Source organism: Sciurus vulgaris (genome assembly GCF_902686455.1).
Source record: "Sciurus vulgaris genome assembly, chromosome: 10".
NCBI lineage: Eukaryota > Metazoa > Chordata > Mammalia > Rodentia > Sciuridae > Sciurus > Sciurus vulgaris.
Genome location: NC_136470.1, coordinates 25,703,101 through 25,724,605, shown reverse-complemented (window position 1 = coordinate 25,724,605; position 21,505 = coordinate 25,703,101). Strand labels below are relative to the sequence as shown.

Sequence of the window (21,505 nt, the reverse complement as noted above, 5' to 3'; positions counted from 1 at the left end):
TTAGATATGTAATTGGCAAATATTTTCTGCCATTCTGTGAGCTGTACTTTCACTTTATTGATGCTATCCTTTGAAACAAAAAAAAATTATTTTGATAACCAAAAAAGACAATGAATAAATTAAAATAAAGGTGATCAAAGAAAAACTAAGGTAGTTTAGAAAATAGAGAAAATGATTTGGAAATCTTTAGAAAATAAATTTTTAGTTTTTCACTGTGTCATGGTAAACTATACGTGCATCAATACTAGAAAAAAGAATACAAATACAAATCACAATGTGTTTTGCAAACCTTAAATTCCACTGTTTCATTTAATGTTACTTGTCCGTAGTTCCAATTTTCTCCATAATTTCCTTCCTTTTGGAAAACAGTCTTCTCCATGTTTTTGTCATTGCTGATATTAATGCTTAATTTATATACATTTTCACCATACATATAATACCTAGTTTGGAAATAAGAAGAAATGTTTGGATTCCTACCATATTAGAGTAAATGTGTTTTAGGTTCTTCTAAATCCTTTACTGTCTTTTCTATATCCTATTTTCCTTTGGATGTGGGAATTGCTGGGGGAGGGGAGGGGAGTGTTCCAATGTTTTACTTTTCTATAAATTGGAAAAGTAATAGTGCATGCCTTAAAACTTTGACCAACTTGTTAGTGGAATCTGAGACTGGTACCCTGAGAAAGGCAATGTTACTCATCAAATAGGATAACATTTAATATGTGTCTTACCAGAAACTAAGAAACGAGTGCACAGAAACATACCAGAAACTAAGACAGGCTGGCTCCAAAGTGGGCTCCAATGGGAGGCTCAAGAGTCCAACTCTTTCTCTTCTCCCTCCTGGTCCAGTTGGTGTAGAAATGTAAAATCCTGTAAAAACAAAGGAAAGGTTTTCACTTGCTTAAATATTAACATTTTCATTCTGTGAGACATATTATTCATAAATAAGAAACTATAAGGTAAAAACATTAGAAAAGATACTTTTGCATAGTAGGTAGGACCTTGGACTTGAGTCCAGAAAGCAGCACCTCTGTCATAACAAACTGGTATTTAGGAAAATCAGGTCACAACTGACAACCTTCTACTTTAATTCCAATTTGCTAAATGTTTTGATGGATTCAAATTTTTAGAGACAATCAGTACATGTGGGTATGAAGATATGCTGGTTTGTAACTCATGATATACCCAAGTGTTTAAATTCACATCGGAAGGCAATGTAAAGCATTTCAAATGTGTTTAATATCACATTTACTATATTACATGTCTGCAAATAAGAATTTACTTAATTTTATAGTGTTTTCATCTTCCTGTGTTACTTTGAATGACAACTAATCAGGTCACAGAGGAGCAGGAAGCATGTTAATCCATGTAAAAGCTTTTAAAACGGCACAGGCCACTGCATAAAGTGCTGTCTGGTCTAGAATTCATTATTCCAATCAGTGATGTGCATCATCGGAAGTGTACAAAGTGTTGTTGGATAAGAACATCTTGAACATTTTCTTAGGGAAATTTATTTCATTTTTAGTTTACCCCTCATATATTATGATAGGAAGCAGGGAACATGTAATGAGATATGATATGAAGCAAGTAAAATATTAGATTAATCTAATTCAATTGCAATGCAGTTTTTATGAAATGCTGAAATTTAGAGTTTGCTTGAGATCAAGCATCTTCTCTCCTGTGCCTACCAACAGAAAAAAAAAAATATAGGAAATGTTGCATATAAAATCCAAATTCATATATTTATAACATGCAGAGTAAGAACAAGACATGAAAAAAAGAAATACTAGTAAGACTTCCTATAGGTACATAAATGCATCTTTAGACCAGGGAGGCAAAAGTTACTCAGAATAAATAAGTGTTTTATCAAGGTGAAATTATGGTCAAAAATCTTAATAAATGTAATCTATGCACTTTCATTTGAGTTGATCATAAAGTATAAAATAAAAATAAATGTTTAACATGTTATTTTACTAATACATTATGCATATTTATATATGCTATGATATTTCATGAATAATCATTCTAGCTATTTAGTGCTCAGTTATATAACCCAATGAAAAAGAGCAGCATAGATATAGAGGAGAGCTTCCAAAACCCACTCTTTAAATGCCCAACTCTAAATCCATTTTGAGGAGACTCTATCTTTGGTTGCTTAGGACAGTAGGGGAAAAATAACTAAAATATCACTAACACCATAGAAAAGTAAAGAAATGATTAAACTCTTGAGAAATATTTGTAGTTAGTTGAAATTGTAGAACACAAACACATTTTATGCTCCTCTTTATGTTTGACCACATTCATACACAATTGGTTATGATTTGAAACATTTTGAGTCTGTTATTTACTCATTAAATTGTAATATACATAGGATTTTTAGTCATCAAGATAAGACTTTATATACACATAAAGCAAATTAATTATATACACTCTAGTACTTTATAAACTTTACTTAAATAAGTAAATGAATAAACAAATAAGCACAACATAGCAAATATCATATAGATTTATACATCATGAAATGTAGTAAAATAATACATAATATTAAATTACTATTTCTGTGATATTGCTTAACTCTTTAACAAAGTAGAAGATAAAGGCATCCTTGACAAAATTACCTAAAAATATAGTCAGTCTAACCAGCTAAGAGTCCTTAAATTTCACAATAATTTGCCTGTGAGATCTTGTTTAATACATGCCAGATGCATTAGGGATCACTTCATTCCAAGGCAGTGAATTTCATTTCAATATGATTAGAATTTTTTAAGATTACACATTTATGCATATATTGTTTCTAAGTCTGACCTCTGGGAGCAAAATGGATAAGATGAAAATGTTTAAGGAGGGGTTGGGGTATAGCTCTATGGTAGAGTACTTGCCCAGCAAGAGCAAAGCTCTGGGTTCAATCCCCAGCACTGAAAAAAAAAAAAAATGTGATAAAAAATATTTAAGGGCCACTATTTTGTCTCTTCTGTCTTCTCAAGATTTTATTATATCCTTTTTGCCTTCAATAATTTCAATGTGATCAATTTTAAGTTTGCATCTTATTAAGGTTTGGGTGTAAGATGTTCCCCAAAAGCTCATGTGAATGCAGGAATATTCAGAGGGGAAATGATTTGATTGTGAGAACTGTGACCTAATCATTTCATTCTAGTTTGAATGGACTACTTGGGCAATAACTATAGGAAGGTGGGGTGTGGCTGGAAGGTTGGGTCACTGGGAGTTTCATTTTTCCTTTGGCCTTCTTTCCCTTTCTCTCTGCTTCCTGGGTCCATGAATGGAGTAGTGCTCCTACACCACTTTGGTCCACCATGTTGTTCTGCCTCACCTTGAGTTCAGAGCTATGGAGTTGGCTTCATGGACTTAACCTCTGAAACCATGAGCCAAAATAAACTTTTCCTTCTCTAAGTTGTTCTTGTCAGATATTTGGGTCACAGTAATGAAAAGCTTATAGTCTTCATTATTTGATGTGTTCTCAATGAATCGTACACCCAGTTGATTCCACTCAGAGTAGGAAACTAGATATTCACATAGTATTTTTTCTGGAAATCTTATCAGATGCAGGAGAACATCCCAACATTAGAAATGATGAATTATGTCACCATCATCATTTCTTTTTTTTATTTCCAAGTGTGCCTTAGTCTAAGATCTCTACCCCTCCTTGGGAGTTCTTCATCACCTACGCCATTACTTGATAATGCTTCCTTGTGTGCAGTCTAATTGAACCTTTATTCAAGATCACTGTCTCTTTTTTTCCTAGTAACAAAATCAAGTAAAAATTCACTCAGATTTGAGGTCTCTGTCTTAAACCTCAATATCTTCCAGCCATAGTTTTTATAATTCTTCTATCTGTAGTAATTTCATATATTTATTTTAATATTTTCAAACATCTAGAAGTTTTATTACCTTTTGTGTCTTATTATTTCCCCTATTTTCCGGCCCTTGTATTTTCTCTTCTGTTTATGTCTTGTTAAAATCCTACTATTTTTTGAGATCATTTTAATCAAATTGTCATCTCCTTAAGAAATTCTTCCAGTGAGAAGCATCCATTTTTTTTTGAATTATTAATGGCATGCTATACTTATCTGATGTTTGTTAACATAATCTGTTGTGTGTTTTATTTACAAATATGTGATCTTTGTGTGTGTTTGTGTGTGTGTGTCTCTGTGAGTGAGATGCTGGGATAGAACACAGGACCTCACATATGCCAGGTAAATGCTCTATCTCTGAAACAACACCTAGTCCCAACATTTAGCTTTTTAAACTAGCTAGAAGTTTGGGAGAAAGAAAGGTACCTTGTTCATATTTGTATTTTCTATATGGATTAGTTAACTTTTGTTTAATACATTTTTATGCTGATTTAATTTACTTTTATGTTTATTAAAGTTCAATACAAAATGGAATGATTAAACATATTTTCCGTAAACATGGAAATCATATGGTCAAATGATAAAATCTTTTAAAACCTTCAACTTTCTTGAAATGTCTTCTAGGGCTCTCAGCATTAACTTCTGAGTTGGTTTAAAACCCAGAAAATTGAATATGTTTTGTTAATTTAAGCACACAGTCTACCCCTTTCTTGAGCCATTAGGCTTTTCCTAAAACTGCTTTGTGTAAATTTTTTGGCCTACTTCTCCATAAACAAAACCTAACCTCTTTGTGAACAACTCAGTTCAAGAGAAGAGTGTGTGTGTGATGCTGAGGCAGAGAACAGAACCTGGAGACAGCCCTGCATTCTGGAAACCTGGAGCTCTCTCTGAAGAAAAGGTCCATAGAAGGAGCTTTGTGAGAGGTGTGTACGTGAAATGAACTGGGCACGGTAAATGAAGGGTATTCAAAGTGTAGGTTGGGGAATGGTTGGAATTCAGTCAGATTCTATCAATAATAGACAGTATTATTTTCTAAAATTCAGCATCACAGGAAAGATAAGAAAACAAGGATATTACTTTGAAAACACTAAAGTTACACTTGTAAAAAATTTGTATGCTACGAACTACATCTAAAAGCTTAGCACACTCTTGAAAATTGAGTCAAATAACTGTTTTACTCCCCAGTATGCTACTTAGAACAGTACCACAGACAATTTTTACCTCTGAATACTTTTGTGGCATGAAGAGAAAATAGTTACAAAACCTAACATTTATATAGCACTTTCTGTGTGTCAGGCATTTTTCTAAATTTTTTTAAACATAGTAATCAATTGAATGTTTATAACATGCCTCTTAAACTTGGGTCCTATTATCATCTATTTCACTTTCTGGATAAGAAAACTGAGGCAAAGAGAGAGAGAAAGAGAATAGATAATTTGCCTAAATGAAAAGTCTGAGATTTAAAACTTGCTAAGACTGCAGGGTCTACATTTAAATGATCTTTAGTTCTGTAGATGCTTTTCCCAGAGCAATAGAAACAATTATGATTTCCTTGAAAAAGGAAAGGAAAAAAAAAAAAAAAACACTTTCTTTGAGCTTTCTAGTCCATTGGTGACCCTTCCATTTCTGAAGACTTACATATTACTAAACTCCCTTTCCCTGTGTGTTCTGAACAAATCAGCCACTTCTGAACACCCCGAGATGCTGCCCTGCATCAGTGCTTCCATTTCTTCCAATTCCCTCGTTTCTGAGAAGTAAAGAGAAAACTGCACATTGACAGCACACAGATTTAGGAGCTGTGGCTCCACCAAGGGAGAGTTCTTTAGAAGATCTGGAAAATGGAAGCGACTTAGATGTTCTTCCCTAAAGTCATGCAAATTCGAAGTTCATCTGTTTCATTTAGGCCTTCCTGTCATTTAAAGTGAAGGCAAAGAACAAAAAAATCCCCTACATGGATAAGAGGAACAGCAGGATAGACTTAATTCTCTTCCATTTCAGATGTAGGATGTTCTGACACATAAAAAAGCCAGTTGGAAGAAAAATACCCCTGGGGGTGAATGGCTGGTAGATTATGAAATCTCAGGTTTGAGAGCTGGAGAGAACCTATTAAGACCTACGGTGGTCCTCATTACCTCTCTGCCTCTGGTGTGCTCTGACCTGCTCTACCTTGTCTAATTTTAAGTAACTCCTGCTATATGACTTTCTTCTGAGACCCCATTTCCCACCCAACTATTTAAAATCTCCATCTGACATTCAACCTGCTTCCCTTTCGTCAGTTTCATCTGCTTTCTTTGGTTATGTAATCTGTGGGCAACCTGAAACCTTTTCTCTCCTGTAATGCACTAACACTCCTCAAATATCAGTGGAATTATTTTATCTCTTATTATGATGACATAAAAGTAGAAAAATGATAATTTGAATGTCAAGGATTTCAACTACATAAAAGGTATCTGTCATAGTCAATAGATATAAATACTTTCTTCACTTTCTGTAACTACTCTTGTCCAACTGTGGTAGAGATTTTTTTTTATTACACTGTGGGGAAAAACTTATCAGATTATTTGACTATTAGGCCTTCTATAGAGGGCTAGAGTGACTATTGTATAGGAGTTAGTCTTCCTCTTGTATGTTACTAATTTATCCATGGCGGATCAGGCTCTGGGATATAATTTATTCAGAGAAGATTAATTATGTGGGAGGATATGCATGTCACCATTCTCAATACTAAATACTTTTGGCTTTATAGGATTGGGCCATCTACATAAAGCAAATTTTTTATGTGTAGGTCCACACTGGTAACTAAATTTGCAATACTCTATTTTTACTCCTTTCAGACTATCTAGAACCTGACCTCTTCTCACCACATCTGCTCCCTGATCTGAATCCCTTGACCTCTTGTCTAATGTTATGATTTGGATATGAGGTGTCCCCCAAACACTGATGTGTGAGACAATGCAGAAAGGTTCAGAAGAGAAATGATTGGGTTGCAAGGGTCTTAACCCAATCAGTGAATTAATTCCCTGATAGGGATTAAGTGAGTGGTAATGGAAGTGGTAGGGTATGACTGGAGGAGGTGAGAACTGGGAGCTTGGTTTGGGGGTATATATTTATATGTAGAGAGTGGAGTCTCTCTCTTTGCTTCCTGATCGCCATGTGAGCTGCTTCTCTCTGACAAACATTTTCACCATTATGTTCAGCCTCACCTTGAGCCCAGAGATGTGGACCTAACTGTCTATGGACTGAGACCTCTGAAACTGTAAGCCTCCAAATGACTTATCCTCCTCTACAATTGTTCTGGTCGGATCTTTTAGTCATAGCAGTGAAAAAGCTGACTTCTAAATATCTATATTAAAGGACAGCCTTGCACTAGTCTCTCTGTGTTATGGTTTGGGTCTTAAATATCCCCCACAGTCTAGTAATTTGAAGATGTAATCCTCAGTGCAGCCAGGTTCAGAGGTGGAGTTTGGGAAAACGTCAGGATCATGAGGCCTTCGACCTCTCTGGGAATAAATTCATTAGTAGTTGAATGAATGACTGGGAGGTGGTGGAAACTGCAGGCAGATGGGCATGGCTGGAGGATGCAAGTCACTAAGGGTATGTCCTTGGGGACTACATATTTTTCCTGCCCTCCCACCCCCTTGCTTCATGACTTCCATGAACTGAGCAGCTTCCCTCTGCTCCGCCTTTCCACCATGATATTCTTCCTCACCTCAAACAGATAGGAATAGAACCAGCTGACCGTGGACTGAAAATCTCTGTAAATATGAGCCAAAATAAATTTTTCTTCCTTGCTGGAAGTGGTGGCACACGCCTGTAATCCCCGTGGCTCTGGAGGTTGAGACAGGAGGATCTCAAGTTCAAAGCTAGCCTTAGCAATGGCAAGTGCTAAGCAACTCAGTGAGACCCTTTCTCTAAATAAAACACAACATAGGGTTGTGGATGTGGCTCAGTGGTCAAGTGGCCCTGAGTTCAATGCCCGGTACCCCCCCAAAAATAAATAATTTCTTTATCCTCCTTTAAATTTGTTTATGTGAGATATGTCGATGACAGCAACAAATAGCTGACTAATATACCAGGTGTCTCTCCTCTTGTCCTTCCATATACTGTTCTGCAACTACCAGAGTGAAACCTTCCACTCCAGTGCTCACAAATCTCAATTATCTTCTTATTTCGCTCAGAGAAATAGTCAGATCCATAGAAAAGGCATCATCATCTGAACCCTCTGCCCTAATCATTGCACTCCAGGTATCCTGTCCTCCTGGCTCATCTTCAAACAGGTTGGACATGCTCCCCTTTAGCATCTTAGCTCTGTTCATTCCCTCTGTCTAGAATAATCTATGTGGTAATTCCTTAATTGTTTAACGTTTTGATTCATATGTCACTTTCAATGACCCTGAACCTGATTACCTTATTTTAAATATAATGGCACTTTAACACATGCCATTCCCCTTTCCTTTGCCAAGGTTTACGGTTTTTCAGACTACTCATCTACGATTAACTTATCAGAACGTTAATTACCTTTTATATATTCTGCTTATTTTCTATTTTCCTTTGTAGATTGTGTGATCTATGAAAGCAGGAAATCTGATTTATTTTGTTCATAAATGAATTCTGAGTATTTTGAATAGGGCCTGGGGCTCACCAAAAGCTTCTCAAAGGAGTGAAATAATAAATGGAAAGGAGCTCTTAGTGATGATTATGAACATTGATTAAAATAATTCATTTTTTAGAAAATTATTTTGATCAAGGTGTAGTATGATGAAGCACATTTTAATATTTTAGGGTGTCACTGTCTAAAGATTCAGGATTTATTAGAAACATTACTACTCTGAGTAAATTAACCCTTTAGTGTTATTTAGCTCTGTTACTCATAATTAGCATTAAATTAATCATTTACTTTTCATGGGATAAAAGTGAAACAATTGATCTTCATAACAGAAGTAACTATTCATAACAAGTAGCAAAGTACATGTGTTTAGATTTTGTTTTGCTCTAAGCTGCTTGATTTAGACAAAAAATTATACAGAATTTACTCATGAAGTCAAAATTGTTTCAACTTGAAACTTTTCATCGATTTTAGAATTGGTGATATGTGATCTGTATTCTTAATGTCTAGAATTGCACATTGTTAAAGGAGCTTTATCTCCTGATTCTTCTTTATGATTCTGGTTTTCTTTGTCAAATACTATTGTCTCTGATGTTAATGTTTCCACCAGGAATCCAATTCTAATAGCACATTTTCATGAAAATGTATTTACAGATCACAGCCTTCCCTTAAGACTGTGATCTAGCATCCCTGGGCCTTCCAGAAAAAGTCCACTTATCTCTACTGCAAAGTGATATGATATTATATATAAAAATTCTAAGAATTCATTAAAAATAAACTGAGCTAACACGTTCGTGAAGACTGCAGGGTATAAGATCAATACACAAATGGATTGTATTTCTGTGCACTAGCAATGAATAATCAGAAAATAAAATTCGGGCAAAGCAGACCAACACTCTGAAAAGGAAATTACCTCACATAAATCTATTTAGTTACTAAGTGACAAATATAGAACAACAACTTGTCTCCTTTTTTCTAATGAACTTTTTGTGTATTCTGGAACATATGCTGAATGAATATATAAGGTAAAAGTATATTTTTGAAACATTAAATTTTACTTGCCTATTTGATTATTATTTTTTATTTAAATGCATTTATTAGGTCATGATTTTAAGAAAAAGTTCTATAAAATCTTTTTGATTTAATATTGCTTTCACCTACTCCTTTTATTTAATTTAAGAATTAAATGAAAATCATACCTGTAATATTGCCAAAAGTATGGTCAAAATTTGGTCCAGTAAAAGGAGGAAAGGTGGATCCCTGAATTCTTTCCCATTCATTGTCATCATTTAGATCCTGGATCCAGAAACAAAAGCCGTCCTCAAAATTACAGTTAATTTTTTCATAATCTGTGAAATAAGAATGAAAGAAAACTCTTGAATTTAGTTCCTGCTAGAAGCAGTTATATTAGATTATATTAAAAGCAAGCTAACTTCATAGAGTTTACAGTTGAGTGGGATATATAAAACCAGTCTTTTCCATTAATTTAGTCCAAAAAAATCTTTTTGTTTTCAACTGTGTTAAATTTAATTTGTTTCTCATATTTATGAAGAACAAATACAAGCTTTTGTTATTTCATTTTTATATCTTATCTTCATTGTTTTACACATACAAATTTATTCCCCAAATTTCTTTCTCCTTAGAACTGAATTTTGATCAAAAAATTAAGTCTATGTGCAAACTGCTCTGAATTAAACAAATAATATTTTACTTGTAATATTTGCAGTATATAACATTTTAATTTAATTTTCTATCAATTTATAATTTTTATCAAATTGGTTACTTGATTTCTATGAAGAATGTGAACTAACTTATAATTTCTTTCTAAGTATTAATTAAAGGAGCTATACATAAAAATGCTCATTACAGAGCTTGCATGATGAACATTTTAGGTCTTTATACTTTTAAAATTCCATTATAATATTAGGAATATTAAAATTCAAAGGCAGAAAAATAAATAATACTTACTATTAAGCTCACTGCTATTAAATGCAGTATATGTTGCACTAAAGCCAATATAATCATTTTCATCAGATTCTATGAGAAAGGTGATAGTAACTTGATTGGAAAAGATTCTAATTGTGCCAGGATTAGTTTCCCAAAGAGAGGCTACAAAAGAAAATGAATTACTGTTATATGTATGCATATATTCATCCATCCATTTATCCATTTATCAATTTTTGATTTACTGACTATCAATCTGTTTGATACCATTCAGTTAACTAAAAGCATTACTCTTGTGATTAATTTATTTTAATTGAATTGTGTCTTCTAAGCATTGGAAAATCTTCAAATTATTATACATATTTATGGTTTTAAAAACCTTTTTCATTTTTAATTGGTAGGTACATACATTATATACATGTTTAAAAACAAATGATGCATTTTTTCTTTACTGAAAATATTCCTGTAAGAAATACAAAATTTAAACAGTTCTAAAACCAAAAGATAGTTTGGCTCTATCAGTTATGTCCCATGCCATACCAAAATGTGCTAAATTGTGATCACAATGGTAAAAACAAGAGTATATCTTTGTTTCTTTATTGACATAAATGTAGGATCTCAATATAATACTTGGTGATTAAGTATTGAATCCATAGCACTTTATATTGAGTTTGTCATTGTTCTTTCTGGCTTAACTCTAAGCCACACAAAGGTTATCTTTCAATTTTTGATTCTCAAGGGTTATTGTAGTGCTTGGGATGTAGAGTTTTCATATGAAGTCTTATAAAATGATTGTTAAATGAAATATCCTTTTGTACAACTTACAGCTTAGCATATATATTCTCAAAGGGGGCAAAATTACCTCAAAGAGTGTGAAAATTTGTTTTCAGGGTGAAACAGTCTTAGATTTTTTTATTTGTAAAGTCCAGATATACACACATAAACAGATATACATAAAATATTTAAATTATCTGGGGAGCATACAGAATAAAAAAAGTATAAAAGGGTTTCTTATTGGTGATCATAATGAAAAAACAAATTAAGAAAGAATGATCTATCATTTCAGTTGGGCAATCTGAACTAGGCATCAGATTCTGGTGTGTGAAATTGACCACACCTATAGACAAAGCATCACTGATATTTTTGGGTTTTAAAGAGAGACATTTGATGAACTATGGAAAATTCCATACTCATGCAGAAATTAGTAAACACTGTGATGCATATGATAATCTTAACAGAATCTAATATAAAAAAAACATTATGAGCGGGCATTCATTCACATCTTAATATTTTCCTCCAAAATGTGTGTCCTCCAGTGTTTCCTAATGAAGAATTATATTGGTTATTTAGGCTCCTCCTACCAGCATATGTAACTGTGTAACCAAAAGTGCTCTCATGTTGAAAATCTTTGTAGTTCATAAGTGTCTAGACACGTAAGGTCCTGTAAATATTTCAGAAACTTTCCTTTAAACTTGTATGTCTTTCTCCTTCTTGCTTTCTTTCTAAGCAAGAATCCTCTGGCACTATTGCTTCTGATTGGATGTGAATGAGACTCATGGCTCAATGGCACCTTTGATGGTTGTGATGTGCTAGGATTCCTGCATTTTCCAATGTTATTGTACTGGTCTAAATAGATTCAGGGTGTATGTCCTGAGATCCATTAACCTGCTTCAAAGATACAGACAAACCTCTTCAAAGGGTGTAGAATATGTGTCTGTAGATATTTTGTAAAACTTTCCTCAGATTTTTAAGTTCTCCTTGAACCACAGATTCAATGAAAGACATGTATCTTATGCATAAATGAAGGCAGTAGAAGGTGGTGATTCAGAGCTGGGGTTTCAGTCAGTATTTAATTGAGTTCTTTCTTTATGTCTTACTAGATTTTTCTGTGCCTTAGTTTTCTCTGTGATAATAAATTTTCCGTTAAAATTTGTTGTAAGGAGTAAATCATTTCCATATGGAACAGTGACTGATGCACAGTAAAGGCTCAATGAATGCTGGCTGTGGTATCTCTCTCTCACCAATTTATTTTAAGTCATGGAAAGGCAGAGATTATGGCTCAATGCTTTCTGTACCTCGGTCATTGTGCCAGAACATGGGAGAAGTTTAGTCTATATTTGAGTGCATGTATGAAGATATGAATGTACAGAGTGATACAGTTTGCCTACGTAAAAGAAACATCTTTTGTTGAAAGAAAAAAAGAAACCAATTACCTAAAATTTTATAAAAGGTGAATTTTTACTATATTACATTATAGTTGATAGAATAAAAATTTCAATACTAATTCCTTAAGAAAATCCAGTATTTCCTTCACAAATTCTATAATCTATAAATATTAATTTACATAGAGTTGTCAGACAGTCACACCTGAATGTGAACAAGCTCCTCATTTTTCTTCTAATAGCAATGACCCTGGTGAATAGGTTTTGTGAAAGAGAAGAGGGAAGCATGATAAAGATGCTGGGAAGTTGGGAAAGAGGGTGATAGATAGGAATGACAGACTTTGTAAAGAGTAGGATTCAACAGAAAAAAGTTCAAAGCCAGTTATGTTATTTCATTTATGGAAGTAAAAATGTTTGCACTAGAGTATCCCCTGCATGATATAAAGGATTTTTAATGTGTTTGACACATTTCGGGGAGGAAAGTAAGAAGGTTCTCTATTAGAAATATTTGATTGATGAGTTACAAAACAAAAAACTGAGGAATTATTCAACATGAGAGAAACCCTATGGGAGTCCTGACAAAGGAATTATTACTTTTGCTAGATAATCATGATTAGATAATCTTTTAGAGCTTAGAAGGGACAAATCTTTAAGTCAGTGCTCATTAAAATTTTCTAAGTAATATATTCCTTAAGCAGTATGAAATGTCCTTCTTTATCCCTTCTAACTTTTCTAACTTTAAAGTCCACTCTGTCTGATATGAGGATGGAAAACCCTGCTTGTTTATGTGGTCCATGTAAGTGATATGTTTTTTCCCAACTTTTCACCTTCAGTCTGTTGATGTCTTCCTAGGAGGTGAGTCTCTTGAAGACAGCATATTATTGGGTCTTTTTTTTTTTTAATTCAATTTGTCAGTCTATGTCTTTTGATTGAGAGTATAGGCCATTAATATTCATAATTCATTAATATTCATAATATTATTGAGATATGATTTGTATTCCCTGTCAGTTTCTCCTTTGATTGACCTTTACTTTAGTGTAGTTCCTCCCTTTGCTGATCTTCATTTTTTTTTTTTTTTTCATTTCTTCCTCATGGAATATGTTGCTAAGGATGTTCTACAGCACAGGTTTTCTAGTTGTGAATTCTTTTAACTGTTGTTTATAACGGAAGCTTTTTATTTCATCTTCAAATCTGAAACTTAATTTTACAGGCTATAAAATTCTTGGTTGTCATCCATTTTCTTTCAGAGCTTGATACATGTTATTCCAGGACCTCCTGGCATTGAGGGTCTGGGCTGAGAAATCAGCTGAGATCCGAAATGTTTTCCCCCTGCATGTAAATTGAATTTTTTCTCTCACAGCCTTTAAAATTCTATCCTTATTCTGTACGTTAGTCATTCTTATTATAACGTACTTTGGTATGGGTCTACTCTAACTTTGTACATTTGGGGTCCTGTAAGTCTCTCGTAGTTGATTTTTCATTTCATTCATTAGATGTGGGAAGTTTTCTGATATTATGCCTTTGAAAACATTGTGCATTCCTTTGATTTGTATCTCTATGCCTTTGTCTATTCAGATAAATCCTAAATTTGGTCTTTTCATGTTATCCCACTTTTCGTATAAGTTCCTTGCATTCGTGTTTTTTAACCATCTTCTCTGTGGGGTCACCTTTATTTTCAAGAGTATATGTTTCGTCTTTGTTGTCTGAGGTTCACTGTCTTCCAAGTGGTCTAGTCTGTTGGTGATACTTTACATTGAATTTTTAATTTGGTTTATTTTTTCCTTCATTTTGAGATTTCTGGGGGGAGTACAGGTTGAAGAAACTGTGCAAAACTTGGCTCTCTCCAGCTCAGTGAGTCCTGAGGTGTGCAGGGAAGGCAGGGACCAGCTACATGGGTGACTGTAAGAGGGTGTGAGGGCTATCTTGCTATCTGATTCACCCACTGGCCCAGCACCCACTGGGCTGGAGCTAACATTCAAACTTCAGATAACCCCACCTATTGGTGGAGAAGGGAAGATGAGAAAAATTTTGAAAGCCAGTGGAAGCAATCATTCAATTTTCCATTGAGACTTTCCTCCTTTATTTATTTGTTTTTTTCACCCTCTCTCTCACACTTCTACCATCTTTGAATCCAAATATTTTTCATGTATCAATTTATTGATGAATGGGATATCTGAATAGTATAGGACAGTTTTGTTGTATATTCTTACATTTTTACTTTTTAAAAAATATCTGTACATATTTTTTTCTCTTACCAACCTGTCTCGCTGGATTCTTTCTTACTTCTCTCATACAAATAGCCAACCTCTATTAACTCCTCCCTCCCTGTTACTACAAATTTTTACTTCTATCTTCTCTCCCTCTCCCTCTCACTCATAAACATCAAGTCTTACACTACTTACACTATAAGACTACAAGGTAGAATCTGTGCTGCCTCAGCTCCATATTGTTAGACTAGAAGACACACAAACAACATGAAAAAACAAGGGAACAAAGTGCTTCAAACAAACCAAGATTTTCCAACAATAGACAACACAGTAGAAGGAATGTCAGAGAAGGAGTTTTGAAAATACATAGTTAGACTGATCTTCAGAATAAAGGATGACATTGGAGAGAAAATACAGGAAGTGAAAGATCATGTCAATAGAGATTATAAAAAGGAATCAAGCAGAAATCCTTGAAATAAAGGAAACAATAAAACAGATTAAAAATTCAATTTAATGTATTCCTATCAACAGAAGTGAGTAAATGGATACTTTTGAGAATACACGAAAGTGTCTCAATACAAAGCATAAAGTTTTTCAAAAATGTTTTTCCTGAAAAATGTTTGCATAGATTACTTAATTCCAAATCCACGAAATGGTTATTTTGTTGTAGGATAAACCAACAACAAAGGAAGATTACACAGTGTTAAAGGACTGCGGTAAGGATATAATGTCAGCAGTCCTGTCTTGTGGAAATGGAATTTCACCTGAGCACTTGGTAAAGAACTGCATTAACAACTATGCACTCAAAACACATATTCTGAGCTTGGCACTTTGAAATCAACTTCAATGTGCTTAGTGTGCTTTCTCAGACTGTTTATGTTGTAATTCTTTGAGGATGCTTAGGAACATTTATGGGTTTTCCTGAACAAAAAATTAAATGCGCTCGCTCATACTTCTATCATATGTGGTATTGATAATTATTATCACCATTGAATTTAATATTATACCTTCATCACTATAACTTAAAAAGAATATTTTAAGCTCATTCTCCTGGCAATATATTCTCATTGACTTCTGTTCTGTTTGAAGACCCCATCACACTCTATTTTTTTTTAATGTAATGTCTATCTTTCTGTAACACTTTTTACCAGTGAGAGAACTTTTACATCATAACTTTATCTGAAAGTGAAAAATGCTTTGGGATTTGTTTATCTTGTTTGTTCTATCAAGAATACAGCAACTATTTCATGGTGTTAGATAGTTTATAATTTCTTTATATAATCCATTTCCCCTAATTTATGTAATAGATCTACATATTTTCAAAAAGTGACAACAGCATTTGAGATACATTTCTGAATTGGAATTGAATGAAAGGAAATCTGGTAAGTATCTCTCACACAAAAGATTTGCAAAGATTTTATATAAGATGGGCTTGTAAACTGAGAATGAAAGTATTGAAATTATTTCAATAAGAAATAACTTTAAAGTTATGAAAGTTATTGAAAGTTTAAAGTTATGATTATATCTACTGGAAACCCACCTTAATATCATATAATAAAATTACAAACATATTAATCTAAATTTAAATCAACAAATACTGAGATTTTTACATTATACCAAGCACTATGCTGCTAGTGGTAAGATATAATTGCTTTTCTTTATAAGTGTTATTTTATTTTAAAATTTAAGTTTTAACAAACAATTTTTTCTGATTAAAATTAAAATATTTAGTTATTTTAAAAAATTTGAAATAAAAAATTTTAGATGACCTTAAGTGGAAGATTCTGTTTTAATTTAGAAACACTTTCATAGGTCTCTTTCTATTCTCTTTCATACTACAGTTTTATGGTGATTATTTGTGCATTATTTGCATCATTATGCTTAACTATTTAATATTTATTCATAAATTACTGATAGTTTAAGCATTGAAAATAGTGTTTAGATAAATCAAGGTGTTTGAAGAATAAAGGAATGTGAGGGTACCTACCACTTACTGAACATTTAACTTCCTTCAATTTAGGATTCATCATCTGTAAAGGAAAGACTATAATAATACCTAAATAATTGGTGTGGGGGAGTATTTATTGAGCTGACAGAGAACTGACAGCACTACTTTATGCATTGTAAGTAATCAATGTATGCTAAAATTCATTAATGTCACAGCCTTTGAAGATATTTATATGAACTTGACTATTTGTCCACCTAAGTAAATATTTATGTTGATTATAATTTTGAAGAAGTGCATGTGTCAGTAACAAAAATGATTATGAAATAATTCACACATTTATTTAAGCCAAATGTTATTTACCACGAGTTCGCATGTTTTATGGATTCTCATTACTCTATTTGTATTTGGACTTTCAAAGCACAAGGAAAAATTCCATTATTCATTAAGTATTAAAATTTTCTAATCAATTAATTAATTAATTCAGTGAATAAAATGAATTTTAATTTAATTTAATTTAATTGGTTATTTTAAAATAAATTTATTAAAATGCATCTTAATTAAAATTTAAATATTAAAAATTAAAAATTAAATTAAGATAACTTGAAAGTAGAGAATTCTGATTTGATGTCTGTCTCATACACAACTAGTTCTGTGAACTTGTGATTATTTAACCTTTTAGATCTTATTTGACTCATAAATGCTTTGCAGATTTGTTGAAAATATTAAATAAGATGATCTACATAAATCATTTTGCAGTGTTAGATCAATAGCATCCCTAAAATCTAAATATTATCTGCATTTATTTAAATATTTCCCAATCATTAAATCAATTAAAGATATTTTATTAGATATGACTCACTTTTCATTACCTACAGTCTGGATGGTGAAATGACTAAACTTTAATAGCAGGATTTCTCCTGGAATTTTGCCCCTACTTAAAATGACTACCATAAATAGCACTTCTGAGGCCAAATGGAATAAGTGCACTGGCAAATATACATTACTCATGCATCACTGCCTCCTCCTTGGCTATCAGTTTCCTTATACTAATGATAAATGTTAGGTAGTAGCAGTGCTATCTATACTACTGTTTACTGAGTTTATCTCTGATGCTAGAATCTGTTTTACCCAACAAAGTGGACATTGACAGAGATTCTGTGTGTTTATGACTTAGGCAACAACAGAGAAAATAGAATAATAAGACTTAGTGTTTGTCTGAATTTTGTTTAATGAAGAGTATTGTTTGAGGAATGTATGATAAACAAATATACATTTCTTTCACATGATTCTTAAAAACATTTATTAGAAGAGGACCGTGTAAAATAGTTACTATTTTGTTACAAAGATTATATAGAGCACCAGTTTCCTAATTTTCTTAATGAGGACCAGTTTTGTTTTTTCCTTCAGTAACTTAAATTTCAAGTTCATATTAGTTCAAAATTAAAGGGAAAACATCTTACTCCAAAAAACTTCTCACATATTTTCATTTTGATAATGGATTATATTATATTCTTATAACTTACCTCTTAGAATCTTGCTTGGTCCTATACCTTCATAAATATATAACACATCTCTATAATATGTATTAAAAGAATCGAAGCTCAGTTTGATGGAAAGTCCTTGGTTTACACTAAATTAAAGGCATAAATAGGTTACAACACTTTCAGCCATTGTCATAATTTTTAATGCGGTCTAGATTGAATATATTTTCTTTTGTTGTGTTAAAAATCACATGACATCTATTTCCTTAACAAGTTTTTGAGTGCACAGTCCACTATTAATTATTAACCCAATGTTGAATAGCAGATATCTAGAACTTATCTGAACAGCAACTTCTATTGATCTGTCCCTCCTGCTTCTGGTAACCACATTCTGCTTTCATTTCTGGAAGTTTAACAGCTTGAGGAACTTCTCATAAAGGAAATCATACAGGATTTACCCTGTGTGCCTGGCTTATTTCACTTAAGTTAGTGTCCTTAAAGTTCATCCACACTGTACCACCAACAGGGTTTCCTCTTTTTATTGTTGCATAGCATTCCACTGTGTATATATGACATATTTCTTTTATCCCCTTACGGGTTGATGGAAATTCAGTTTCTTTCCATTCCTTGATTATTGTGAATAATGCTAAAATATACAAAGGAGTGCAGATAAATCATGTGAGATCCTGATTTCAGTTCTTTTGAATAAATACCCAGAAATGGGATTATTAGGTAATATAGATTTTCTATTTTTAATTTTCTTTTTGAGCACCACATATCACTGTATCATTTTATACTCATATATTTAGTGCTCAAAGATTCCAATTTCTCCACATTCTTACCAACACCTATTTCATTTTGATTTTTGTAATGATCATCCTAATATGTGCCAGATAATATCTTATGGTTTTGATTAACAGTTCCCTGATAATTAGAGGGCATCTGAAAATGAGTAGAGGTTTAGTCTCCAAAGCCAAGCAGAAGCCTTGAGAAATGACCTGTCCCAGAAGCTGATCCTGGGTGAATACGGTCTTCTGGCCACGGGCACAAGAAGTTTGATTTTTAGGTATAGTTTTAGTAGTAACTTGGTCTAGCAGACAAATGCAGATCTTCTTTCCAAAGAAAGTTAATTTTTAAATGTTTAAAGGTAATTATTGAGAAATGACTATTTGTGATAAGACCCAAGATCTGACAAACACTGCATTATAAATCTAATCAGGGGTTGGAGTTCATAGCTGGAGTTCAGTCTTCGAGGAGTAGAGGGGGGTGACAGTAAAATGAATTGGTGGCTAGGAACAGGGCACAATTAAAAGTCATCTAAGAAGAAACCCGGGTTTATGGATTTGAGCAGTGTTTGTTGCCAGGGAGATAGAACAGTGGCATGTGGTTAAAAAAAAAAAAAAAAAAAAAAAAAGTAGAAGAAAAAAGAAAAATGAAAAACCAAAAATACAAAAATAACCTGACATAGCCTTCAGCCCTGGGTATTGGGTACAGTGGTTCTGGAGTGAATTCTAGCCTGTTTTGAAAAGCTCCAGTGGTGATTGTGAGAAGATACCATTCACAGGATACTCTCAGATGTGCTTAGTAACCACGGGAGGTTGGCGGGGCAAGGAGATCAAGATGAGGGAGCAGCAGGTTCAGGCAGAGTTAGCCTGCTGCTGAGATCTGTAGGGAATCCAGAGTCAAAGCTGAAGAAGACAGAGGCAGAAGAAATAAAGAAGACTTTAGAGATGACTTCTCTTTTAATTAAAGTTCTGGTGTCTGTAGGCAAGAAAAGACTGAGTTCTTCATCAGGTGTTGCTTTTATGCCGTGTTACTAACGAATGCAAGAGAAGCAACCTGGGAGCCTTTATGTTTTGGGTCCTTTGCCTTCTCAGAATAGATAATTGAAGGTTGAAGAGAGAAAGTACATACTGTGTTTAGTTTCTTTTAATTTGAAACAGCCAACTCACTTGCAATAAAAATAAGATTAACAGAAGGCTACAATCTGATGTTTTAATCATATTAAATCTCTTGGTTACCTTCTAATATTTTTAAGGGAATAAACATTTTTTTAAATTTAATGTATACACTCTGAATTTTTGTTTTATTAGCTTATCTTTTCATAGTTTATTTTTATTGAGCACTTACATGTGCAATTACTTTATATTCATTTTTAGCTCTTATGATGACTTTGATCCAAGCAGTTGGAGCTGCTGAGCTCTACAGATGCAAATATTTGGGGTCACAGAGATTTATTAATCTTCCTTAAATGACACATCTCAGATTTGTCCCAGGCAACACTGGCACTACTTCTCTAGGACAAATCTGAAGAAGCTAGATTTGAACCCACACAGACTGTCACTGCCCTTCACAATCTTGAAATTTGGCCTGTGCTAAATGTAGTCATAATGTCAAGGATGGGTTGGTATAGGCCATAACATAGTTTAGTTGCATATGAAATATTTCTCCACTTAATTGGTCTTCTAAGCAGGTAGAAAAGTCATTGTCTTTATACCTACTTTGATCACCATTGAGAAAAAAAAAAACTATATGGTACAATGAATCACTAATATAGTAATCAGGATGGAGAAGAAAAATTAATTGTTTATGTGACTATTTCAATTACAATTCCATCATGAAGTACACTATTTGATTTAAGGTAACATTTTAGATTTTTCAGGTTCAAATAATCATTCCTATATCACTAGTGAATTTCTTTAAAGGGTTTTAAAATTATGTAACAAAAGGAAGGGAAAAAGAAAAGAAATACAAATTCTTAATTCATATAGGAAGATTATTACATAAAGGACATTAACATTATAGCAAAAGGTTTTTTTCTGTTCTGCTCATAAACTCTTTAAATTTGACTTATCTTTATTATGAAATGGATTTTACAATTAAATTGTTTTCATTTGGTATTAAAATTCTAAAGATTGATGAAGAATTTATTATATACATAGGTTTTAGTGAGTTTATTTCAGTGTCCCTTATATTTATTTATAAATTCTTTTTTCCTTGGAGTGTCTGAAAGATTCTCTTTCATGAAGGATGCTAGGTAAACATTCGGGTTAGATCATCTGTCAGCAGTCTGTGTATTTTGATCCATCGCCACATTTTAACTGGTCAACTGAAATAAGAACTTCGAGATCAAGTATATAATAACTGATCCAAATGTCATTCAAGATATAGCCCAAATGGGGCCAGAGGTAGAGCTAAGTGGTAGAACTCTTTCCTAGCTTGATTAAGGCTAAGTGTGTCACACTGTTGAAGATTTATAAACAGTTATAGGCATAATGATAAAGGAACTGA

At 33.0% G+C, this 21,505-nt stretch overlaps 1 protein-coding gene across 2 annotated transcripts in view; it reads right to left on the bottom strand.

The window, feature by feature from the left end:
- TMPRSS15 (transmembrane serine protease 15) overlaps positions 1 to 21,505 on the bottom strand; it is a gene marked incomplete at its 5' end in the record, with an annotated part of 139,087 nt that overhangs the window by 74,361 nt on the left and 43,221 nt on the right. For both annotated transcript variants that reach the window (XM_079101223.1, XM_079101224.1), the window contains 5 exons: positions 290 to 440; positions 762 to 867; positions 9,672 to 9,821; positions 10,441 to 10,581; positions 18,257 to 18,363. In XM_079101223.1, the coding sequence (XP_078957349.1) occupies positions 290 to 440; positions 762 to 867; positions 9,672 to 9,821; positions 10,441 to 10,581; positions 18,257 to 18,363 (655 nt within the window). The remainder of the gene's footprint in view (positions 1 to 289; positions 441 to 761; positions 868 to 9,671; positions 9,822 to 10,440; positions 10,582 to 18,256; positions 18,364 to 21,505) is intronic.